Source organism: Pelecanus crispus, chromosome 6 (assembly GCF_030463565.1).
Source record: "Pelecanus crispus isolate bPelCri1 chromosome 6, bPelCri1.pri, whole genome shotgun sequence".
NCBI lineage: Eukaryota > Metazoa > Chordata > Aves > Pelecaniformes > Pelecanidae > Pelecanus > Pelecanus crispus.
In genome coordinates, this window is record NC_134648.1 from 17510492 (window position 1) to 17537319 (window position 26828).

A 26828-nucleotide genomic window follows, 5' to 3' on the forward strand; every position below is an offset into this window, starting at 1 on the left:
CACCCCACAGAGCACATCCAACACAAACCGACCAGGCACCACCGTGACGCTGGCACCTGGCTCCTGTTACAACACGTCCCTGGTGCCCTGGGTTGCGGAGCCCTGAGGCACGCTCGCCCCTTGCTGCTACAGCCAGTCCCACATACAATGGCCATTTGTCCACACTTCCAGGGAGAAGGCAGCTTGCTGCAAAGGATTTCTCTGGGAAGGCTGCTTGCTGCCCAGAAATCCCAGACAAATGGCCAAGTCTCTCTTCCCCCCCCGCCCCAGCAAAATTCCCAGGAGGAAAAAGTAGGGTAGTATGGACACTTTTCTCTGGTTGGGGATCTGATGCCAGTTTCTTCAGCTGTTTGATGCAGTGGCACAGATATTTGGTTTCATTAATCCTGAACCAGGCCATCTGTCACCAGTGGAACAGGTTTCAAGGATTTATAGCCTAGAAACACAGAGTGCGCAACTGCTCCCAGTCCATTAAATGGATCTGCTCACAGGCTTAAAAGAGACTCCTTCATGCTCCCCTTCTGAAGTGGAATAGTTCTTGATGTGAGAATGAATCAGCAGCAGGCAGAAATACTACCGAATTCTTTTCAAAGCATCCTAAAGGGGTTAACAGCAGGCAAAAGTGGGTGCTTCTTTCCTCTTTCTTTAATTCGGTCTTTTACGATTCCTTTCAAAAACTTAGAGGCCTGCTGGGAGGAGCATCCTGTTTCCTCACACCTCCTTCCTAGCTCCAGATGGAACAAAGGTGGCAAAATACTCTCAGACTCAGTGTGTGTCTGTGTCTGGCCACTGCTCTGCTTTTATTCCACAACTGGCTCCTGGAAGAACTCACTCTGATTAGAAAACCCAGCACCAATGTATATATATGGATATTTTTCTATCTATCAATCTGTTGATCCTTCAATGGTTCAGATATTCTGTAATTCCTTATCTAGTCAGTTCCTGGACCCTTCTGGATCTCAAGTTTTGCCTTCTACAGCCAGCTCTTTCACAAAGTGGCTCCCTCATTTGCAAAGCTGCAGACTGTGTTTACTTTCTTCGTATTGCAAGGATTTGAGTACTTATAGTCTGACATAATGAAGCCTAGATTGTCATGGAGGTCCTGCTGGGCTATCTGGGGACATGGAGACAGAACCCAAGTGTCCTCTTGAACTCAAGAAGGAGGATTCTCATTGACCAGTGCGGAAAGAAACTGATATATAGAAGAGAGAGAGAACTGCAATCTTGGGCTCCTTTTATTACCATTAAGATACATTAGCAGATGGTATTAGAAATATCACCTTTAACATGCACCCTGCTGTCCAAAACCACTTAGAGGGAAGGAAGATGGAAATATCAGAAGCATCCCTGCTGAGCAGAAGCCTCACTCTACCACCTGGTGTAATCGACCATTACAGAAGCCAAGGGCAGTTGCATTTTGAGCCACACAAACAAACTACACAGGCACAGCAATGCTGTTCTGCATGCTGGACCAGGCAGAACTAGTTCCACTAATTAGATCTTGTGTTTTGACTTCTGCAACCTTTGTGTCACTGTGTCCAGGTGGCTTTTATTATCTTTTTCTTAAGAGGCGGTGGTGGGGGGAAATGAGTAAGTGCCATAATTACTGCAACCAACCCTATGCTTTGAGTGAAGGTCTTACAAAGTTCTGGCTAAAAAGTGTTATAAAGCTTTCCACTGTATAAAGGAAAAAGTTGTCTGGTCACAGTTTTTGTAGGAAGTGAACAGTTCAAATTTAGGCAGTTCTCATTTTCATTCTCATTTCCCCTTGTCCAGTTCATTGCTGTTCCAAATAATTCACTTTGGGTCTAACAGGCTTTGTGTTCTCTGCAACCTGCCACCTCCCAGCCTAAGGAAAATGATATTCACCCCTTCTGACCTACAACAGCAGGAAAGATGCTGCTGTGTGTCATAGAGGTGGCGCAATGCCCTATTTGTTTTTGCAAATATTAAGAAAAAGGCTAAAACTGAAAACATGGCTAAGCAGCGGAATGCAAGTGTCCTTCCTTAAAGAGAGATGGAAGACCATACATTAAGAGGAGTGGAGACAGATATTTGAGAAACAGAGGTTTAGCTCCCATGGAATCAGCATAGAAATCAGCAACTGAGACTCCTGCACAGCTATTCAAGGCAGCAGATCTGCTTATCCCTTAGATCACTCCTTACTCCTTTTCCTTGGGACAGCCTGTCACCAGGTAAAGACCGTTGAAAGTCTCTAAAAAAGTCCCTAACAGAAGTCTTCCAAGTCCTGGTCTGAAGGAGCTCCTGGCCTAACAAAGAGTTCTTTCACAGGAGGTACAATGTCCTCCAGCCTACAGCACCTGACTCCAGGCAGTAACTACCTCTCTTCCAGCACTAAAGTCAGCAAGAACATAGTTTCTGAGATCTAAAATAAGCCTGCAGTTAAGCTCAATTTGAAGTGAATTCCTTATCTCCTAAAGTCAGTTTTACAGTCTCTTATTCAGGCTCCTGCTTTCCTACCCTACCCAGCTGCAAATACCCTAGCAGCAGAGAGACCCTCCCAAGAGACTGCCCAGGTCAAGGCAAGGAGGAGCCTGAGGATGCCTCAGAAATAAGCTCCCATTAAGGAATCTGAATATAAATTAGCACTTTACCCATACAGTACTTTTGCAAGCCTTGTTTCTGAGCCACCTCTGCTTGTAAACAGGCTGCTTTGAATAACTTTGAAGAGGTGTGTTCCTGTTGTAACAGTCCTCACCTCAACAAGCTCTGTGGGAAGGCAGAAGATGAGTCCTACCCAGCAATCAGATCTCTGAGGGGGCAGAAAGCTGTTCTTGTGCCCCTCAGGCCTGCCCTGCCCTCCCCGAACATAGGTGAGCCGCGCTGCCAGGGCTCCTCTTGTGTCAGCCTGGCTGGCAGTCAAGCCAGGCCAGGGAAAGGCCCCCTGATTTTAAGGACTAGGAAGCTGTCCTCCAGCTGTGGCTTGAAACTGTGGCTTCAGAGAGGAGTGTATCAGGGTGCATGGGAAGTGGGAGACCCAATAACACCAGGAATTCTTAAAAAATGTTAAAGAACTGATTTCAGTCTTTTAGGGAGGCAGTGGCTGGCTTCAGTGAACGAAGTGTTGCGTGCATCCTACACACAATGACAGAGGAGTTTGCTTGAAAATCAGAGCAGGAAACCCAGTGTGTGCATCCTTTCCCTCCATGGACCCACACTGAGCTACTTCCACATTAGCAGAGAGAACCAAACCCTGGGGGGGGGGGGGGGGGGGGGGCGGGGCTCAGCAGGCTGTCCAGAAGCAATGATCACAGACAAAAATAACCTTAAAAGATCTTTCCAAATACAGGCCCTCATTATTTGTGCTGTATCAGTTTCATTTCAAGCTGTGCCTGGCAGTGTATCTCTCTTGTTCCCTTTAAGAGAACACCAGCAGGTCCTGAGGCACCAGGGCCTTTCTCTAGAAGGGAGAATGGGGGAAACATACTTCAGTGGGATGACAGACAAAAGGATGGAGAATTCTTGCTCTCAAATATTTAACCTTGAAGGCTCCCTAGTTAATCAATCATAAACAGGGTGAGCTTACCAGGGGCTGATGAAACTCACAGGACACAGCTGTCTCAAGGCACTGCTGTGCATATTGTAAGACCACTCTGCAAGCTTTAAGTTTGGGCATGGCGACATGGGACAACCATGTGTGGGGTGTGGGTTACTGTTAGTAAAACCTCTTCCCACGCACCTGAAAGTGTTCAGTCTCACAGGACTAACTTGAGCCAGCTGGAACCAAGCTGTGTGTTACAACCTGAAGTTTTAACCTCACCGGGTGCTTCCAGCATGGAAAAAAACAGGCAAGCGAGAGAGGAATATGAAATGCCTGATTTTCTTCCTTTTTGTGTCTTGGAAATTTTTACTGTCTTTCATACAATGTTGGCAAAATCCTGTCATTTCACAAAGAGAACAGATTTACCCAGTGCAGTATCTGTGGTATCTACAAAAAAAGCACAAAACCGTTGTCAGAATGCATCAGTTGATTGCTTGGAGGTACTAAGTATGCCATGGGGGCAGGGCAAGCCTGGTTAAGGACTGAGAAATGGCCATATTTGCTTTTGAGCCATCTAGGGAATTCATGAGACCTGCTAGCCAAAATATGCCATTTTAAGGGACCCAATACTGCCTTTCAAGCAACTGAAGACAAATCTCAGTGACTTCAGAGAAAGACAAAGTCAGAGTTAGGCTGTTTTTTGGATATGAAGATAATTTCTTACAATGTGGCCCTTGCAGCTCCAGTTGCAGTACCTCCCGACTGAGCAATCTCTTCCTCTGCAGACAAGGGTGAGAGCCAAACTGGCCCGGAGAAGTGTGCTCCACAGTGCCAGTCCCAGTAACTGCACTTGCCCTGGAAAATAGCAGAGTGTAAGCTATACTCAGAGACATGAAATCTACAGTTACTCAACCTGGAGGGAATCACCCCCAACAAATAACAGTGGCTGTGAATCTGATTTAGCACAGATAGATGATCAGCTTGCAGCTGCAAGTTGTAGGGATCATAAGCAGACAGATGTTACTTGTTGAGTTGAACCACAATTTAGACTTGCATGTGATGCTAATATTACCCTTGTACAGGGTCACTGTTGAGTGGGGGCTGCTGCTGAAAGCACGGCTCATGGCACAGTTGTTGCCATGACTCATGCTGTGGTTCTTCAGCAGGGCGATGAAACAGGAAGCATGCTTCTTCCTGGGATACTCCACCTTGAAGTCAAAACACTCTTCTGAGGACAGAGTCACTACGGGCTGCTTTGCACTGCACTGTCTGTTGCACAGGCAAACATGCAAACACAGCGCCAGCACCGTCAAGACAGTCTTCTCCCGCATGAGTACAAATCCAAAAAACTTGGGTATGACATTTCATGACCTGGGCCTTTTTTCCCACCAGGGAAAACTCAGGGAGGAGGAAGAATGAACAATACACTGCATTCTCAGCATCTGACCAGCATACCTATCTCAACACGTAAACAAATACAAACTGAAAAGCAAGAGAGGAAGGAATCAGAAATCTCATTCTTCCATTAATCTGCTATGCAACTGTAAGCAAGCAATTAATTTCTTTGTTTCTTGGTCTGTAAATAAGGTGTCAGGTTTTTGCTCCATGGGAATATATTGATGCCTTCTCTCACTAATGCCATTAAATTGTAAAGTGCTTTTGGATATTTGGCTCCCAAGGCACTTTAGAAATGCATGATTAAATTACACCCAATTATAAACCAAAGCAGGTGATCTTGTAAAGGAAGGGATTTTGCTCTGCTGGTGTTGCTCTGAGGCATGAATAGTCTACAGAATGCTCTGGGGGAATCAAGGGGAACTGCATGTGCAATTTAATTTCCAGTGTCCACTGCAAATCTTCCATTTTCAGCCTGTATTTAACCACATTTCATGAAGTCTTTATTACCTCCTTTTGCATTGGCATGGGATCCCATCAGGTAAATCCTCTGGATCCTAAATATAGCACTCTTTGGCAAAATTCTCTTACGAGACCTCATTCTCAGAAAACAGCTTATCTCCTCCTAATCCTTTAGTTTTTCTATCTTGTCTTAGGTTTGTGCAAATAAACCTTGTGATTTGCCATTTGTAATGAAGAATAGGAAATCAGTTCACATCTGCTTATGTCCTGCTGTCCTGCCTGAAGACAGGCAGGCTGTTGTCAAAGGAATGTTCACAGGAATGCACTGCAAGGCACAACCAGCCTAGCTTTCCTCCATTTACTACTCTTCTGTACTCGCCTGCATACACGGAAGCTACTGAAGTTATTTCAGACTATGTAAAATCCAGGCCTAGATTACTTCCATACAAGAACATGACTACAGCCACGTAACTGGAAGTGCTCTCTCTCAGCTGCACAGGTAGCCAAAGCAACATACCCATGGTCTGGTTACGTAGATCAAGGAGGGCTGATTGTTAAATACAAATACACAATTTGACACCTGATTACTCATTTTAGTGTACTACTTATTCTTTTATTTTAATGTATTGCCCATTACTCTTAATGGGATTAGAAGACTTGTGGCAGCATGTGGCTAGGCTTCTGAAGAAATATATGCATAATCTGATAATATATATTAATATATAGTTTGTTTTATATTACTACATTGTTTGTTAGAACAGGCGTAGGCCAAGCAAAAAAGTTTGGCTTGGATCTCACTGTTCAGAGTAACTACATTCTGCTTTGCCCCAGACTGGGCAGAAGGATCACTTACCATTTTGACCTGATGAGCTGGGGCATGTTCAGTTTTTTTTGGGAGTACTGCTAATGAGACATCCTTATTAGTGATTAGGCCTGAACAAAGGAGAAGGCATTTACCTGAAAGGATGACCTCTGAGTGTTTAACTTAATGTGCTTTTAGGGACTTCTTAGAGCTTTTGGCCCAGAAAGACTGTCACACAGTCTCCTACATGTCATATGTTTGCTTTTCATTTAGAAAACAAATCCCAGTAAGACTGGAAATAAGCTGCAAGACAAATTACTTGTAACGCCAATCATCTGTTATGTCAAGACACGATAATATCACCCTCCCTGCATACAGATGGCCCCTACTGTCTTGAATTTTAATTTAAACAGCATCTATATGACTGCTATGTAATGTGCTACACATACCTGTAGTAAAAGGAAGCCTGGTCCTGAAGAGATTGCCAACAAATGGATGGGCTAGGACCGGAGGTGTTCTTGTGTCTATTCCCCAGGTGGGGACCTGAGGTGCAGAGTAGGTTAGCGATATACCTAAGACCACAGAAGGAGCCTGAGCTTAGTGCACAGTCTTATGTACAAGAGCACCCATCTTCTTCCAGTGCTGTTATGAATTTTTATGCTTACCTCTGTCTTTGGAGATGTACCACTGCGCCTGTGAATCCAGAGGGTCCAGTGTCCCCGGTGTCATTGCAGACAATGACTCAGAAGAATTATTTCCTCCCTGGGAGCAGGCCTGTGACAGTGTACTTATTGCTGTAGACCTGCTCTGCAGCTGTGAACCATGTGGTGGTACTGACATCACATTTCAGGACACCATAATCAGTCTGCTAGTCATCTTCTGCCTCTGAGCTACAGTTTAGGGTCACAGTGTTTGGGACTTCTTCGACCAGCTGCAAATTAGTGGGTGGTCAGGGGAAATCTAAGAATTAGTGAGCACATTTATGTATTAGTTTCTTCTGTTTGGGACCCTCCCTCTGTTCGTTTCTGGGGTAAAAATTTTTCACCTCAGCTCCTCCCATCCAAAGTCCCTGTGTGTCTAGGAAAGTACCTCTTTCCTTGATTTCTTTTACCCTGAGCAACCTGAGGACCAATTTGCCTTGTGCATGTAATTCCCTTCTGATGTAAAAATAAGGCTGTTAGTTTTAAAAAGCACTCTCTGATGAGATGACAAAGTACAAAATACACTGCAAAGGTCCCTAACGCACAGCAGGTCATTACAGTAATAGGAGTCTCTCTAAGGAGCAAGCCAGCCTGCCTCCACTTGGCTGTCATAGATGTCATAGACCCACTTGCAATGGCAATGATGCCACCAGACTGCTGAGGGGACAGACACTTGTGTTAGTGCTGTTATGGGGATTTACCTGATCAAATAATGGCATGAAAAACAAGGCAGCATTTGGGGATGTCTGGAGCAATAACTGCTTCACCTTTCCCTCCACACTGGACAGAGTGAGCAAAGCCCCAGCACGTTCCTTCCTTATCCCTCAGCTCTGAACCATACTGCTCCCCTGCTTGGCTCAGCTAACTGGCTCTGAGCTAGCGTGAAGGTGGGACTTGGGGAAACACAGTGACAAGAGGTAGGAAAATCCTTTCTGACCAGGGAGTCTTTGTTCCCTTGTGTGGAAACAACATTTTGGATTGCTCTTGTGGCATTTTTTGGATAAGGGGTGTGTATGATTTGGATCGTTTGTTTTTTTCAAGAAAAAACCAACCTCCCCAACTCTAGTATTGATGCAGAAATTGTGTGAAATTTCTGTCAGCAGAAGAGTACCTCCTGTTGATACCCAGAGGTGGCTGAGATGCTCAGGTTTGCTCTATACTGTACCTGCAGCTTGCATTTGAACATCGTAAAGGGCTTCCCTGTAACTATTCTTGAGGATAATCTGGTACAGGTCAGAAACAAGTTGCTTGGTGCTGTGGATAAGGACTGGGAATGGTTCTTGTCCTCCCTCTTGTTGATATGACTTCTTTTTGCCACATCACTGGTAGTGGTGGGGAGCCCTGCCCAAGGCAAATGTGCAGCTATAACGTTCTGCTTCCTGACTTGGTGGCAACAGAAATAAACCACGTCTTTGAGCACAAAAGGGATATCTGTGTCTACAGGAGCCACTTGTACACAATCAGCCTGATAGAAAAGTGTTTCAAGGACAACAATCCTAGAGATTTCTTCAAGCTTCAAAGGCAACGGCAGGCTTTGTCCCCAGCAAAGTGCATAGAGCTGGCCTGGCTTGGGAGATGCCACATAAACCTTATGCTACAGTTCATTAGTTTGATCGTCTTGAAAGCTGAGGGAAAACAGCTGGTGTGATACAGATAAACCTGTACAATTTAGTCTGAGAGATACATTCTTACACTGGGGCTGATTCTGCAAGGTACTGTAGAGCCCCAGCTTGTGCAGTAGTCTAGACTTAAAAAAAAGGAAAGCACAGAAATTGCCCTTGGCCTCTACAGAAGTGAATTCAACATCCATGTTACTAGAAATTGTACCTCAGAAAGGACAGTGTTGAGACCTCAGCGTTGTCTTTACAACCCGATCACTCCCCCAGGTCACTCAAGGTTCAATCAAGAATGATTTCACTTCAGTTAGCATGAACTGTAGTTGCACGATCAAAAAATTCTGCTTCTCGTGATGAATCGGAGAGCTTCCCCAATGTTTTATGGTTTGCTGAACACTTTTGCTCCATCTGCAGAGGGCTGGGTTGTGCAGCTGACAAACTTGTGTGCAAAGAAGTCCCTCTACCCTTACTGCCACAGGGAGGCTTATAAAAAGACTGGCCATAAAAATAGTGAGCAATTATTCAGGACTTCATGAATATAAAACACTGCATGAGTTTTCTCCAACAGTCAACTTCCTTTAAACCGAAGTGACAGCTCATGTGATAAAGGCTAAAGGACAACTACAGCCTCCATAGCCTTGCAGCTGTATTTCACCCACCAGATGCCCAAGAAAAGTCTGATTGCAGGATTTCTCCTCTGACAGGACACAACACAGAATTTCACAGGGAAACATGTATGAATACATGGTGCTGTCCCTGCACAAACCACCATGTGGCTCTTCAGCCTCACAGTCAAATCAAACCTATGGGGGAGATAAAAGAAAAACGGAGAGAGAAATTAAAAAATTAAAAGAGTGAGAGATTGCACAGAAAAGGAAAGCCATTTTTCAGTCTGTTGAGTCATGCCTGGAGACTGGAAGAAGAATCCTTCAAACTGTTTCAGCAGAAGGCAGTTAGTGTAAGGGTTGCAATGTTGCCAGCTCTTTTCCGAATACCTGTACCACCAGAAGAGAAACATTAATGCCTAAGCAATCAACAGCTTAGTGATGAGCACCCATTCAGGACATTTTCAGGTGAGGCAGGTGGAACAGGAACATTTAAAAATAGTTCATGTAAGAAGTGAATGAGAACAAAAACAAAGAAGAGGCAGCTTTAATGCCTCATTAGATGATTTTACTGTCCACCTTCTGCCATAAACAATTTTGTATAATGTCTGTTTCTTATAGGACTCCTTATACTCTTCAGTACAGTACTGCAAGTTGCCGTTCCACACCAGGCAAATTTGTCTGGAGCCTGCAGTCTCTCTGGAATTTTTTGGTGTTTCTCTATTTGGAGATGTGGTAACAAAACCGTGCTGCACGGACTGGTTGTGCAGTTCCAAAATGGAGACTAAGAAGAGAAACAACCGTTTTTTGTATTGGTCACCTGGATGTTGTCTTCTGAGACATTCTCAGTCAAGCCTGAATATCCTTCTACTCTATAGGAATCAGTGTTATATAGCATGACTCATGAATCATGCATCTTTTCTTGCTGGCGTTACTGCTACTGAGGGCAGTCAGCACCATGCTTTATTACCTGGGAGGATCTTAGACACAAAAAGTCTGAATTTCCTAATTAATAATTAAGCAATCATAAGTCGTAAACAATAACGATTTAAATACTTTGCTACCTCAAATAGTAAGCTATCTAGGGATTTCGTGGCAGGTCATGATACCTTCATTCTCAAGACATAATTAATGTCTTTGAAGCATGACCTCTGATAATACTATTTCAACTTTAGCATGCTGGCACCTGACTATTCATCGCATTCAAACCGAGTACCTGAAAGAATTATAATCCTCCCTCAGTACCACTGTATTTACAACAAACAGGCATTTCAGACATGATGGTTTATTTGCTGTAGTATCTACTCTCCTAACCCATACTCAGACTACAGTATACATGACAGGAATCAGAATCTTCCAACAGTGACCTCTGTAATCACATGAGATGTGATGTGAGAGGTCAGATGGTGGAAGAAACAACTGCCATTATACCTGACATACTATTCAGGGGACAGCTCAGCAAGAAGGATGGCAGAATGATTTTAATTTTGCTCAAGGACTTCACAGCTTGTGCTGTTCTCCATCTTGTCTCGGCACCTATGAAAACTCAGCAAAAAGAAGCAGAGCTGTGATGCTAAATGTTTCTTTGTGCAAGATGAATTTGATAACCCTCTACAAAATGAGGTACATTTTAAAAACACAGCAAAGTAACAGCTGATAGATGGGAGTTCCAGCAGGACAGATACCACACATCTTACCTGAAGGTGGCATTGCTAGAATTCCTTCCTGTAACTCTGCTGCTTCTCCCACACCAGCTTGATTCACAGCTCCGGTTCAGAAGTAGCACCTGTCCCTCCTGCAAGCTTTCCACAGTGTAAATGGTACTAGAGGTAGGGATCTTGGTGCATTTTGTCCATTTCTTGGTGTCCTTAGCTCACATCTCTAGTATGTATCCTGACAGCACATCTCCATGCTCTAGCTCCTGCCAGGCTAAGGAAATGCTGGAGTTGGAAAAATCCATCACCTTCAGCAGTTCTGGAGGCTCTGTGACAGCAGAAGAGCTGTGACACACTATGGCGCTTGGAGGCCTATGCTTGCATATGTGAATAAAGAGCTGTTCCTATTTCAAGATGCTGAACCTGGAAGGTTTTAAGGTAAAAGGAGCCTTAGTAAACACAGAGCAAATTCTGTCCAACAAAACAATGCTGTTCCTAAAAGGGCACATACATGTAGACCTTGCTCCAAGGTTGGCCATTTAAGAAAAATTCTCACAACATTTGACATGGGACCATCTGAATTCAGCTTGGGAAGGGCACCTTCTATGAGCACTTGACCACCACTCATTCTCCACACGTGTTTGGGAGAGGTGTCTAGCATTAAAGGTTTGCTTCTGCCTCTTCCTAGCTGACTAGTGAGCTCTGCAGTACATTTCCTATAACTTGTCCGGGCTTTGAGTGCCTGGTGTCTCTTCTTGTTTAGTAAATCCCTCCTACAGTCCTGTGTAAAGTGGACAGGTGCTTTCTGGACTGTTTGGATTAGTGATTTTGCTGACTGGCTTGCAAGAACCTGTTAATGTTCTTCAAGTTTATTTGCTGAAGATTACAGTACCCCTAATTAATAGTAATTTTTGAAAATACACATCTTGCTTTTCTCTCTTTAGTTCACCTTGCAGCAGTGCAGTTAGATTTCCAGAATATGTAAGAAGAGCAAAAGATGGGACATTAAAAAATACCTGTTTGCATTTAATCAAATGAATAGGGAGTTGTGTATCCGAATCCATGTTCTACTATGAAAGTCTCAGCTAAAATGCAATGACCTCCCTCTGCCCTCCCCAACCCAAAAAAGTCAACCAGTGCAGTGTGCCATGACAAACTCGATGCTAACGACTTTTATACAGAACACTCATATAAACACACAGGGTCATAAGGAATATGGTGCATATGGACAGTACATATTCTCCTAGGCCTAACGTGAAATAATGTAAGTCTTCAAATAGGAGAAGAATCATAGCTTCAGGCTTTAAATTGTTTTTTTTGTTATCTTCTGATGTAAAGGAACCTGAATGCTTTCCCATCTGAGTAACTATTTAACCCCAAGGCTCTTGTCTACTACATAGAATTGTCTCATATTTTAGCTATACCAGCTTCCACAGTTGGCTAGGTTTTTTTCTAAATTATGTGCACTTACTAAGGCCCACTCCTGTATCTATTACAAGATTCCATCAATAGTTTAAGCTATTTATTGATGGCCTCTGACAGCCTTTTGTTTTTAAAATGCTTTAGTTATATAGTCATATAGAGTAAGAATTCTCTATAACTGGCACAAAATAAAATCTGCCCATTTCAGTATTTCTGAGGCTACTGTAATCCTTTGGAGTTTGTCTGTGATTTTGAACAGTCCAGAATTAGGCATATATTCTTTACAACTAAAAATCCAGTGTTAAAATGAAAGGATGTAAGCAACTTCCATGAATTCCGCAAGAGTTTTCTCTTCTTTTAAAAGGGTTGATGGGGGACAGATGAAAGGAGCATAGTGACATGTATGAGAAACGATCTTCTTTGTCACACACTAGGGCCTTTGGCAACCTATACATGAACATTAAGCACTAAAGGTTTCTACACCTTAGAGAACCTTTATTATGTTGATCTCTGCTGTTTGCATATACTCAGTTCCCCCCAGGTGGGAATCTCTTACTGTGTCATTACCTTAATAGTTACACATTTTAAGTGAATAATATCACACTTTCAGGCACTTACAATATAATTAGATTTATAGCCAACAGTATTAAGGCCCTCCTTAATCTTTAGTTAAGCTGTAAACACAATGCAGTCCATTACATTAAGCCAGGCTGGATTTGCCACATTCCCTCAGACTTCAGTCATAAATGCGTAGATCTGATCATCACATACATGTTTAGGAAAACAAGACATTAAACAGTGAAAGAAACACACTGATGGGATCCTTTGCAATGAGAGGGTGAGGGCATGCTGAGAAGTTCAGAGCCTGCACGGTTCACAGCTATCACACAGAACTCATTCTCTATCCTCCAGAAAACCATCCACTTTGAATCTGGTACCTAGAGACATACATGGTGCAATTACGCAACTCTCTAATCACCCATAAAAGTGTTCCCTAGTGGTCATTATTTTTTTTGTTTTAATTGCTTTTGGATTGAGATAAACCAAGAAGAAATTTCAGCTCACAGACTGCTGGAGAACAATATAAATCTCAGGGGTTCAGGGAGCCCCTTAACTAGGTCTAACCTTCACTTCTCTAGTGGTCTGCTCCATTTTCATATCTCTCTCCCTGAGGAGATGGAATTTTGATCCATATAACAACAGGAAAAAAGGCATAATTTGCTTTCCACTAGATTATGGTCTAGCCTGGTATAATCATACATGCTGGGGAAAAATATCTTAATGTCTTGCTACACTGACTTCAGTGGGATTGCCCATGATGCAACAAACTCAATAGAGAGGCCAAGCCTTTCACAATCTAGCCTTCAAGCAAGGTTAAACCTCCATTCAGTTTTGGAAAAAACCTCAGTAATTGAATAATTTGCCTTAAAAAGTGTTTCCGTTATTTACCATGAGTAATAATGGTGCTTTAAGGAGGATATTTTTGGATAGTGTGGTTGATTGTAACTTAATTAATATTAAAGTCCAACATTTTGAATGAGACAGAGGAAAGAATCCAAGAAAGAACCAAAATATTAACAGAAAAGGAAAAGCAAAAGTCTCGTTAGTCAGATGCTGCTGCTGATAGGAACACTCCCATGTGTTATACAAGCTGTGCTAAGCATGGATCATATGGTTGTTATCTGATGGATACAACAAAATCAGTCACTTGTTTAATTCAGTTCTGGTCTAAGTCAGGGAAAAGCAAATTTAGGTAGGGAGAGATGTAAAATACAGATGCTTGAAATTAGTCACCCAAATCCATAGGTGTGACTTTCAGAGGTGCTGTGTGTTCTGCCCTCTCATTGTTGCTTGTGGGTATCAGGCTATTTCTACTTGAGGACTGAAAATCTCGCTTTGAACAGCATATGTCAAAATGTGTATCTTGATAGACGCCATGATGACATTTTCCTTGATTAATCAATACTCAACCTTGCATTCAAAGCTTATCTAGCTTTCTAGATATCTAAATTTCCAAGATAATAACCTTGGTCTGACCTTGGACTGGCTCCATGGTGATTGGGACACAAATATGGCTGCCTTTCTTCCTTTTTTCTATGACATAACCTTGCACTGGGGAGCCTCCATCCTGGGCTGGGAAGTTCCAGGTGATGGTGACATCTTCTTCTTTTCTGACATCTACAACTGGAGGCTGACACACCTGTCTCAGAGGCTCTACGCAGAAGAAAATCAAATTAGCACAGTACAATCAGAATTCATTGATTTCAAGTTGTGTGTGTGTGTAAATATATATGTATGTATGTACAGCAAGAAGTCAAGGAAGGTAACTTGTATGTTAAGGTTTATTCATGGCCACAACCTTTTTCTAAAGACTCTTTCTTCGGAATCTACTTCTCTTTGTCATTTCAAATGTTGAAACATTTAAATTCTTGCACTTAGTCTGAAAAATGAGCTCTTTCTGTGATGCATCACAGAGCGGCTCAGAAATGCCTTCCCTAATCCATAGGAAGTTTGGACAAAAATGCAAAGTTTCAGGTGAGAACTGATATATATTACTTCAATTTGGTAATTTTCTTTCTGAAATGTTTCAATAGGCCAGAATAGCTTTTTGCACTGTATCTTCTATGATACACTCTGGTCTTGGGGAAAGGGGACTGCAAATCACCTTTCACTGGGGATCCCAGTCCATAAGGGAAAAATGGGAACATGAGGTACCCAAACTATAAGTCCCAGAAGATAGTTCAGCAGTGTTTTCTAACCAAGTTAGTTTTTGGCTCACATATTTTCTTTTCTGGCTGCAAAACAAAATGTTTTTAAGCATTCCCTTTTAAATTATCTTCCCTCCTCCCCCACAATATTTTCCAGAGAAAGCCACTTTTCATTTCAGCCGTATCCCACTAAGCTTATGTAACTGACACTGGAACAGTGCGTTAGTCAGTCCTCTCTTGTGGCCAGTCCATATCGAGGGGTTTCTGAGTCCACAAACACTTGCAGTGAAAGGACCTGGGTATTTGTCTGATCCTGGCTATTAGCCTAAGCACAAAGCAGCTTCTAAGCTCTGTCCTTGGAATTTGTCCCCTGAAGCACAGGGGACAGCGTTCTTTTGGAGACTGGCAAGGCGGAAGAGGACAAAAATGGTGGGAAGTGGGACTGTGAAACCACATTAAAAACAGCTGGCTAATTGGTCCTCCAGCAAAAATTTCTTGTTTCCAGCGGCTTGATGACGCCCTCAGAGTTGATGGCATCTATTCTGAATTGTAGGCTTTCCCTTCCTCCATTTAAATGTGGTGTAGTTGCTCTCCACCACCCCTACTTTGATTTTTTCTTCAGCCATCCTCCTCTTGATGATGGAGTGAGTCACTTTCTTTCCTCCATTGCCTTTGGGTGCCTTCCATTTTACATTTTCCCTGTGTGTTACAGAAACTCTGCTTTCCCCTGTGGGGGTTTTAGTTTGTCTGCAGTGTGAGCAGCTGAACAGAGTGACATGGAGGGCTATTATTTAGAGGCTCATGTCCTGTCACGGTGTAAATCAGTGGAGATTACAGCAAAACTAAACTGTCCTGAATCACTTGATTGGATAACTCAGAGACTGCCTCACCACAAGATTTTTAAAAAGAAAGTCTGAATTACAGTGTCTGTAACCCAACATATCCACCAGTGATTGTCCTGCTATAAAAGGATTAATTTAGGACCTGCTAACAAAGTTGAGGTAATGATTGCCAGAAGCCGAGCCACAGTAATTTTTCAGATTCAACGTAAGGGCTCCACTGTCTTCTCTCATACAGGTTTTGATTGTAACACAGTCACTGGCTTTCTCCATCTCCACTTTCTCTTCCTCTGTCACCTCAATACTATCTTTAAACCATGTGACTTTTGGCATTGGCTTTGCCTTGAAAGGCACCTTGATGCTTGCTGTATGCTTCGTCTTCACAGTAACGCCGTGTGCAGCAAAAAGCTCGGGGACAGGTTCTTCAATAACAGGAGAGTGGAAAGAACAGAAGACATCTGAAAGCTGCAGCTGCAAATATAGCTTGACATCTTTCCTGTGTCTGTGAGTTCCCAGAAAAGGTGGTCCAAAGCTGGGCCTTTCATACGTTCCTTCATGTTTTTAATGTAAGAATCCTGTGTTTTGTGAAAGTCTTTGGGGACACTCAAAATGTTCAGTGTGTTTTGATTCTGTTAATTTAGTTCTGTTTCTTGTACAGGGAGCCAGGTGACCTCCTTTAGTTGTTCAGCTCAGCAGAAAAAGAGGAACCTCTGGGAAATAGCAAGCCCCAAAGTTCCTCACTTCACTAGGGCCTGGAGATTTGCTTCCAGGCAGTTTCTTTCCAAGCTTTGCAAGGCACAAGCAGTAGCCTATTGTGCTGTTCTTCCCTAAGGCCACACTGGGTTATCTATGATCATGATAAAGATAGTAGAATCAAAGTTAGGTACTGCTTGTAAAGAGAACGCTCCCTCATTTGTTACAGAGCAATATGGGAAAATAGTAAGGATGTCCTGCACACAATAAAGGAAAATAACTAGGTTCCTAAACATATTTGGTGTTTTTCTTTTTATTTTTGTCACAACACATGTATGTTTAGAAATTACAATCTTCTGCTGAAAGTCATAAAAAGGCATTCAAAAATATTTACGAATGCAGGAAATTCAACCCTCCCTATACCAAAGCTTTGCCGTGGATGGGTTTTTACTGCAACACAGGTATGATAAACATTTGGTGCTGCAGCCACAGCATCCTTACTGCTGCGTCTGTCCCGCTGTCTGTGCAGCGGTACCTGTCCACCTTGCCCCGACCGAGCGGACAGGGCGAGGCTTGTTTCCATGCTGCAGGCAGGGCTGAAGGTCCACCTGGCACCGTCTGGCTGCCAAGGGCTGGGTAATACCCATATTTATCTATTTCTGTATAAAATTTCAGAAAAGGTGTTTTTCTTGTTGCTCATGACAACAATGTTTGAAGTAAAGTCTCAGGCCAAAACTCTTGATTGATGATTTAAAAACACAGAAACCTATGCTTAGTCACTTAAAATTAACCAGTACGACTGTTCAATTTTCTCCCCTCGGGGAACAAAGAAGCAGAAAGAAGAGGTTTTGCTGGTGCCCATAGATAAGCCTGTAAAATGGTACAGGCCCAGGTAAGGAGACCTGGTGAAGCACTGATTCGGCAAGTGTTTGTGTATGCCTGGTACAGAGCAGTAAGGAGCTGGGGTGGCCACCTCCAATGGCAACTGTTGCTCCACTCTGCCCCCTTGGCTCTGAACGCATACCTCCCTTCACGCTCCTCTCCCATTCTGTCAATGATGAGTTTGTGGATGGCCCCCTGCTTCACTATCCACATCCTTTTCATGTGTGTAATCATCTCACAAAAAGATTGAGGCAGGAAACAACCCAATTGCAACAAACACCATCTCCGGCCCTGTCCCTGAGTCCTCTGATCAGAGTTTCCTGTTCTAAGATGTCTAAGCGGTCAGGATTTCTAGCTCCTACTCTGCTAAAATGCTCTATGACCTATGGACAAAATGAATTCAGTGTTACGTGGACAGAATGATCTGTGCATCTGCATAGATGAACCACATGGCATGTAACGAAGGGTGTGCATTAGTATACAAAGGATACCTTTACTGATTACTCTGAAAATTTGAGACTGGGGGAAGGAGAAGGGTGCGTCGTGAGAAGCCAACCTTTTGGGAAAGAATGCAAGTCTACAGGCTGAGAAAATGGGTTAGCAAATGTGAAAGCATCTTTACAGGAGACTGGGAAAGAAAATTTTGAGAAAGGCAAGATTCAAAGCCAAACCTTAGTAAGACTGAGGGCTGTAGTAGAGTAGGAAAGACTAGACCTGTTCTTGTCTGATCCGTCCATCTGTCTGTCCTTAGTCAAAAGCCCTTTATCAAAACCAGGCCAAGTCCCACAGTAGCTGTTTGGAGAAAACTTCCCACTAGAGCTTTGCAGCCTTTCATTATACTGACAATACCATGGGCATTTTACCTATTTGCCATCACTGAGCCATATTCCTTCCACCTTCACGTCGCTCAGGACAACACAGAGCTCAGCAGGATCCCCAGTTAGAGCATGAATGTCACACACATACTCTTCATGGTTGCAAATGTGTCTGGAAGAAATCCCGGTGGAAGCATGTGAACAGAAAAACTGTGCACAATGATTGTTGACTGAGCACTTCAAACACCAAGGAGGTATTTAATGGCAGGGAGACCTCATAACATAATGGACAGGCCCTCAGGACGGAAGTGGTTGAGTGAATTGGACTTAATGGGAAAAAAGGGGGGTGGAGAAAGGCTGTTCCTAAGTAGCTTTTGCCCTTCTTTGTGGGCGTTCGCTGGAGGGAATGTAGCTATAGGAACCCAAAAGCTGAAGCAGAACACAGCCTCTTGGCACTGCTCCAGACCCTTAGCTGGTACACTTCCTCTACTGCCTGATAATATTTGTATCTGAACCTGAACTCTGCATGGGGAAAGACGAATCTGTAACTAAGGCACCAGCCTGCAATTCCAGTTTGCACAGGAGTCAGAGGCGGCTCAGCCACAGTTTTCCAGGTCACCTGTGCCACAGGAGTGGTTTCTGTCCCAGAGGAGTGGTCAGAGAAGGCCTCTGCCCCACGCTGTCCCTTCAGGCCACCCTGGCCATGGCCCACAGAGGGCACTCACATCCCAGGCCTGGTACCCATCCTCCAGGAGCCAGCGCCTCCTTGCCCAGTGCCAGCCACACTCAACCCTGGCCACAGACCCCTCGCCAGGCTGCACACCTGGAAAGCCCAGGGCTGGGGATGCCATTGGGAAACCGCTCCCTTCTGGCCTGTTTTGGGAAAACAAATTGAGAAATACATGGCCAAAATGCAACTAATTCAGTGACCTCCACCCAAGTCCATACACCAGGACAGGATTTGTGGGACATCATCTAACACAGAAAATGCCCAGCCTCACAGAGACACCTGGCAGGGATGGGCACTAGGGCAGATCAATCTTCCACGTGAGAAAATCTGCTTGACCTCACAGCTGAGCTGCTTCTGGCCCCTGAAGTTTCCTTCGTACCATCCTACCAACTGAATATTCAGTTGTTCCTGAACTGTGAAGGATACACTAATATAATTTTATCCTCCTTCCATGCAGTTCATTTAAAAATGGTCTTAAAATGCCACACTTTTCATGGAAGGCACCTGGGTGTAGTTCAAAGCCGGTCCACATCTGACAGAAGTAATCTCAAATACTAACAGCCACTAAACACCACACCCTAACTTTGAAATTCTTCTCCAGCCTGAGAGCATGAAGCTAAGCTTGACAACTTTTTTTTCCCCACTCTTAACAGCCCTGTGTCTTTCTATAAAGATGATAAACTTAAGTTTACAGCATCAATAATGCCACTGCAAAATTAATTAACAAAACAAATGTGATATTAAATATTTACCAGCCTCATGTTGTGCTGCTGGTCCTCAGCAGACTGCAGTCAAACGTCCCATGGGTCGCTTTAAAGAATCAGGATATGAATTTGTTAGGACAACCCTGATTAGAATAAAATACATGGTACACTTTACTGGGCTGGTCTAGGTGACACGTGCAAGGACTTAAATGTAAGATTTACTGCTTTATGCTTCTACTGCTTTATACAGCAAAGGGAAGTCCTTAATTATTATCTGCATGCTAGCAAGAGGGGGCACAGACTAATGGCTTATTCCATGTTAATAAACAGACTGCAGAGCAGTGTTCTCTCACATCAGTTTCCTAGCTGTTACAGCAAAGCAGCACTGCTCCTTTGCAGAGTTCACTGGAGAACAGTGCAAAGACTACTGTTTCTCCTTGTCTTCCTCTCTTGAGCTATTCACACTTACCTTCCACAGTTACACTGGCACTGCTGTTCTGCTCATTAGCGTCACTGTCTTGTGTAGCCTACGATGGCTGTGCAATCTCCTGAGTCACTCAGCTCAGCAGCATGATAAGCTCTGCTCTGCTCTGCTCTCTTCCCTTCATGCTTCATGATGTACTGAGGAGACCTCTCAATCACGTGTCCAATATACATCCCCTTCAGGGTGACATCTTCAGAAGCCAGCACACACTCCAGGCAGGCTTTTCCCTTCTTTTTCACTTGGGTGTTCTTGAGATTGCTGATTGTCCTGGTTTCGGCTGGGATAGAGTTAATTTTCTTCCTAGTAGCTGGCATAGTGCTGTGTTTTGGATATAGTATGAGAATAAGTCTGATAACACACTGATGTTTTAGTTGTTGCTAAGTAGTGTTTACACTAAGTCAAGGACTTTTCAGCTTCCCATGCTCTGCCAGCTGCACAAGAAACTGGGAGGGGGCACAGCCAAAACAGCTGACCCAAACTGACCAAAGGGCTATTCCATACCATATGACATCATGCTCAGTATATAAAGGCGGGGGGAGTTGGCTGGGGGGCAGCTATCGCTGGTCAGGGACTGTCTGGGCTTCGGTTGGCAGGTGGTGAGCGGTTGCATCACTTGTTTCTTTCCTGGGTTTTATTTTTCTCTCTCTCATTGTTCTCCTTTTCACTACAATTTTTCTTACTATTATTATTATTGTTACAATTCTATTTCAATTATTAAACTGTTCTTATCTCAACCCACGAGTTTTCTTACTTTTGCCCTTCCGATTCTCTCCCCCATCCCACTGGCAGAGGAGGGTGAGCGAGTGGCTGTGTGGTGCTTAGTTGCCGACAGGGGCTAAACCACAACACTGACCAACTGAATTGGAACCCCTGGGAAAGGGGAAGGGGTTGGCAAGAAAAAAAGGCACATACCAGCAATAAATAAAAACAGGTGGCTTTGCCTTTGCAGGATATAACATGGGCTCCTGTGCAGGAGAGATTCCAGGTTTGGGGCTTAACTTCCAGTGTGAAAATGAGGTCTTGATGCTCCTCTGCTTTCACTGGTTTCAGTTCTGTCAGGAGTTAGGGGCTCACCTGTTAAAATACCAAAAGACAAATATTCATTCTGTTACGCTTATTTCCTGATCTCAGACTTCCTTCACTAACTAGCTAGACTTCAGCGAAGTCATTTTGATTTCTTTCTTGAGTGGTAGCAGAAAGATCAATTAATTCTTTCAACTTCAGTGGAAATTAAGCTAACTACCAATCATAACATTCAGTAAAAGTTGCATGTAATCCTTCAAAGCTCATTACCAACAGACACACTGCTTTTCTGTTCAGTTCTTCTGTCTTAGCTCTGCTTTTTTCCCCTCCTTTACTGTAGGTCATTGTAAAGTAAATGGCTTCAGGCAACTGCAGATGACATCTAAAAGCATACCTGGAACCATTTGGCAAGCTGAAGGAGGACTGACGTCTTCCTGCATTATCTGTCAAGAGTGCTGCAGCGCCTGGCACAGGATCGCTCTTTGGCTTAAGTAAGGTTATCTACCACTCTAGCAAATAGCCTGTGCCCACGCCCTGCTACGGGCTTTATCAAAAAGGTAAGTATTATACTTAAAGAATGGTGCTTATGGCAAAGCTTATCTTTAAGATAATAAAATACTGCAATAAAAGGTAAGGCAGGTGGGCAGCATCACTTTTACTTAGCACTGATTTAAAGCAAGTTTGCTGTATATAATGTGGTTGGTTTTCTTTCAAACAGCAGGCACACCTTTGGCTGGTTGTAGGAAGCATATGCAAATGAAAAAAGTTCATTGTCATTATGCCCAGGCTCATCCACTCACTCCCAAGTTTTGTAACATTGTTTGAGCAAAGTTCACTTCCACTAAAAGGGCAGTGCATAGGTGCATTTTGCATTCCCATCTTTTCCACTAAAACTCATCCAAATTCAGTAGTGACTCACACCATTGCCACACTGACGTCAGTGGAGAATTTGGCTTATTATGTGTAATAACTAGGCTTCAAACTGAAATCTGCTATCTCATGAAAGGTGTTTTCACACGGGCGCTCTGGTAATTGTGGGTTGGTTTATGACTTGTACAACGTTAGAAAAAGACCAGTGAATCATGAATGTTGCAAAGCCATATAAGAAAAGAAAGTAGGCTTTTCACAGCTTGGCCCACCAATTTTGACCCTCAAATTTTTGTCTGCAGATGTTGACATTGTACACAGAACCTCATGTATCCGAGAACAAAGATTACCTATCACTCTTGGCATAACAGAGAGTTTCTTGTCAGCCACAAGAAGACTGCAGGTGCCTAAGTCTTTCCCATTCATTTTGGTGATGCACAGCATATATTTCATACCCACATGCTTCATACCATTTTTTTTTCTGGGAATACAGGGAACACAAAGGCTCTTCCCCATAATAAGCATAATGCTTGCACCTTTGAAAACATGTTCTTTTTGTGCGATGGACACAGAGGGCAAGACACACAGTGCTCAGTTTAAAGTCAGCAGGGGATAAATTCTTTCATCCTGCTTCACCCCACTCTACTTGCAGCAAACCTGCCCTGCAAAGACTCTCCATTTTGTCTAACTTAAAAATTCTTCCAAGCCTAGTTGTTAGTAACTGGTCTGGTCACTAACCAAGCCAGACCTCTAGAGCTTACCTTTAGTCATGATCAAGGACACTGTGTGGATGGCATTGGTGTGGGTATTGGACACTACACACTTGTAGTTATCTGTATCATCTCAGGAGAAGCATTCAGATTGGAAAAAAAACCCCATAGGGAAAACAATAAGCAAAAGCTCCACATAGGTTGGGGTGGTGGGGAGCAGATATGGCAAATGTATTAGTGAATCACTGTTTTTATTTGTGTTTAAATCAGTATTTTTTTAATCATTAACAGAACTGACCTGTTGAAAATCCAGAATCTCTGAGGGTAGAAATTTTGAGGCCAAATCCAATGCTCCCTCCTCCCTAAAGATCCCTCACAGCCTTCCTAAAGCCCCAGAAACAGACAGAAGTCTTCCCACTGACAGTGATGTATTTTGGATCAGGTCCATTCTTGGCCTAAGGCAGAAAATGAAGCCACATTTCTTCTCAGAGGCATCCTTTTATTCTGGTGCTCTGCATTGAAAGTGAGTTATCACCCCTGAACTGCATAAGCAATACAGAGACCAGAGGAGAGTGAATAGAAGCTGTTGGGCTTAAGACTCGAGTACTGTAGGAAAAGTAAAAGAGTTTGACCTGCCCTGGCTGGCAGACTTGTAAACAAAGGACTGCCTGAGAGAAGAGGTGAATTAGAGTGAACTAAGAAAAAAAATATGGTTCCTGCTCTGATGCTCTTTTTCTGTTGATTGGAAACACTGCCTTATAAACACACAACAGTATTTGAAAGTAGCGGTATTGCAGTAGGCCAGCTTCAAACGGGGATAGTTTATTGCTGCTGAGGAATACTATAGTGCTTAAATTTTTCTTTTTTACAGTTTTTACTGTGGAAATAAAAAAAAATGAGCTAATGGCAAGAAAAAAATGTGTGTTACCTTAGCATATACTTCTTAAAAGTATTGTCAAAAACATTCTGGATCCTTCTTCTATTGGTACCCATTCTCTCTTTTCCATGTTGCATTAGGCTTTGGTTTACTTCTAACTTTAGCTTAGAATATTGCTTTGTCTCCTAAAATTCAAGAAGAAACATTGGACTTAATGAATGAATGAGTGAAACGGAACAGGGGCCTGTTGCCTACTTTCTCTGTTGGGGTTTATTTTAAATGCGTGATTGCTTTTCCTGTCTGCTTTATGGAGGAGATTAGATTAACCTTGCTTTGCTTTACTTATTGTACTTATTACAACTTTACATCCATCACAGATACCACTCTAGGAATGAAATTTGTTCATTAGCAGTGCTCTGCACACTGACAGGAATGATTTGTGGGTTTTTTTGTGATATATAATAAAGACTCATACGATCTTTCTGTCACTTTAGACAGTCACAGATCTGTCATATGGGAAAGATTATACATGATGGAAAGGCTTATTTACTTATGCATTAAAGGTCACATTCTTCCAGCCTCAACCAAATCATTCGATCATGAGTTTCACATAAACAAGAACAGATAAAATGAATGGCAGCTTTCCCACTGATGTTGACTGATCCATGACAAATCTCTAGAAACAGTGAGGATGGGCACAGGTAACTGCAGTTTGCACCTGTTTCTGTTTACCACTCTTCCAGTTGTAGATGACAGACCATATTTACTTGCACAAGATGGTGAATATACCTAAGTCCACCTGAAAATGCAGTCAGTTGTTGGCATGTAAAGAGCTGTCTTTCACCAGAAATTGTTGTTACTCACCCTCAGGTGTTGCCAGTGGACAGGTTTTTCCACAAATTCAGGATGCTTTCTCCAGCAAGGATCTCAAAGCTGTCACCATGCTAAGAGACTCCAATAAGGCAGAAGACTTCCTAGAAACAACTTCTTCGGTTGGGGAAAAAATACGTTAATCAAGCAGAACAGAGAGGTACTGTTTGAAGGATTTATTTATTGGGAGCAGGAAAGGGTAGACTGTCCTTCTTTCCAGTCTTTTTGTGGGATTTTGGGCAAGGAATTTGCTCTGTCTGTACCTGTCTTGTCATCTACACAATGGAAAAATTGGGCTGCCTTGCTGCACAGGGGTGCTGCAAGGTGCTTAGGTGTCATTCAAGAAAGGTATCAAAACTGGACATATCAAAAGGCCCATTAGGACTTATGTTCTGCACAAGCTGTACTAAGCTCCCGAGTGCTGCTTATGCCCTATGTTTAGACAAATGCCCATAGTTTAAGACAAATCATCCTCCTTTAAACTGTTCATTTCAGGAGGCTCCAAAGACCTGCATTTTTCTATCAGAATGAACCAATTTAGTCTGTTTTTATAAGAACTAGTTCTTCAGTTCAGGTAAAACTGAACTGATTTCCAGCCAGGCAGACCAGTAAGGAGCTGGTCCTGAATACTCATTTCTAACAGCTCCATGCAAATGCCTTGCTGGAATTGAAATATTTTTCTGTTGTTAATAGCAAAAGGTCTCAGTTTTACACCAGGAAAATCAACAGAAACTCTACTACCAGCTTGAATTATTCCGGCTTATTCATTTAGACCATTTCATTGCACTTTTCCTTAATCAAGGACTTCCCCAGCTCTCCTAAGTGTATCACATACAGCGGGATATGTGACTAGTAGAAGGGCCTGTGCACACCCTGCTCTCAGTGGACGTGGCTGGGAACTGTGTCGTTGTCCTCATTGCAGTGTCGAGACAGAACCAGTAAGGAGGTTGCTTTAAGCCAATATAATCAAAGCAAGACAAAATGTTTCTAATTAAAGGCAATAGCTAATGCAGGGACAACACCTGTAGTCTTGCAATAGCAGGTAGACCATGCGCTGGCCTTTGAGAAAAACAGAAATACTCACTTTCTCCTAGCAGAAGGCAAACCCCACCGCACAGATGCAGCCCACCTTTTGTCAGCTTGAAGTACATCAACTGGGGAGGCCATGTGACCATACCACAGGAAAAAATTCTATCACCATATAGCCTGTTTCCACTGGAGACTCTGCTGCCTATAGCTACGCCAAGACTGGTCCCAGTATGGAAGGCAGTTTGGAGAAAAGGGACTATTTGACTCTAGTCCTTGAGGGATGAGTACTAGTCATCTAGAAATTGTAGCTCCCTAGTTTTAAAAAGTGTTCCCTGGCAAGACAGACACTTGTGTGCTGCTGAAGAACCTTGGGGCAGAAGGAAATCAACCCAAAACACAAGCCTTTCCAAGATTTGGGGGCACAAATGATAAAGCTGTAATTATGCACTGCAACCTAGAAGATACAGTCCACAGGGAAGATAATGTTAAGACCATATGACCTTGAGACTTTGCTTTGTTGCCAGCAGAAATTATAGCTATGCCAAAAGTGCTGTGTTTTGGGCATTCTCCCAAGGAGATCCTTTTCCTTATCAGAATGTATATACCCTGGTCTCCTTGCTGAGCTGGCCTTTGTCTCCAGCCTGCCTGTACGAGAGACAAATGTTCTCTGACTCCTTATGCACAGAAGACAAGTGAAGAGTCTCTATCCTAGACTATATATCTCCATATACCATCTAAAATTATACAGGGATATCCATGTATCTCTAGACCCTGTTATGTCTTTCCTCTTCTGCTTGGAAATTTTCTCACAGAGATACAATTTTTAAAGTCTTTCCTACAAACCAAGAAGCCAAGAGAAAGAGATCACTCTTGCTTTTTCCTGGTCTGCCCAAAGGTGTTCCCCCTGCCCTTACCACCCTCTCTCCCTGTTCTGCTCTCACCCTTTCAACTCTTGCATACCAATGGTCATTGGTGTTGGTGACAGCAATGATTGGGGCTGGTTAGGAAGAGACAAGATATTACTCTATAATCCCAAATGCCCTAGAAAAGAGCGTATTTTGCCCTCAGTCATTATGGGGCAAATCCACACCAGTAGCACCAAGTGCTAAAATGAGAAGGCGTATAGCATGCTGCTCTACTGCACAACTCTCTGTGTACCTTCGAATTTATTTGGATTTTCAAATCCTACAAAACTCACAGTGACACAGTTTAAAAGCTAAGTCATCATTTTAAAAGTTCCTCCTTTCACCTTAAAAATGGAATTCCCTTTACTTACATTTCTTTTACCTGATCAAAATTTTCATCCTTGGCCACAGATTTTCTGAACATGAAAATGTTACAGGTGAAGATCCAGTAGCTTGTGGCAGCTAAGGAGCAGAAACAGCTGGTAAGGAACAGATTTTTTCTAAACTGCTGTGCTAATACCCTTTGTTATCC

At 43.0% G+C, this 26828-nt stretch overlaps 1 protein-coding gene across 1 annotated transcript; it reads right to left on the reverse strand.

Moving 5' to 3' along the window:
* Positions 1–1494: 1494 nt before the first annotated feature.
* Positions 1495–26361, reverse strand: IGSF22 (immunoglobulin superfamily member 22). The gene is given in 27 exon segments (XM_075712430.1): positions 1495–1562; positions 3929–3949; positions 4488–4730; positions 6827–6872; positions 6874–7121; positions 8028–8128; positions 8130–8203; positions 9203–9281; positions 9663–9867; positions 10781–10881; positions 10883–11066; positions 12974–12993; positions 12995–13057; positions 13059–13098; positions 14198–14374; positions 15312–15364; positions 15366–15422; positions 15424–15565; positions 15568–15615; positions 15857–16129; positions 17303–17516; positions 18146–18269; positions 20046–20292; positions 22667–22747; positions 22914–22933; positions 23605–23677; positions 26352–26361. Coding segments are annotated over 27 exon segments (3012 nt in total).
* Positions 26362–26828: the final 467 nt, after the last annotated feature.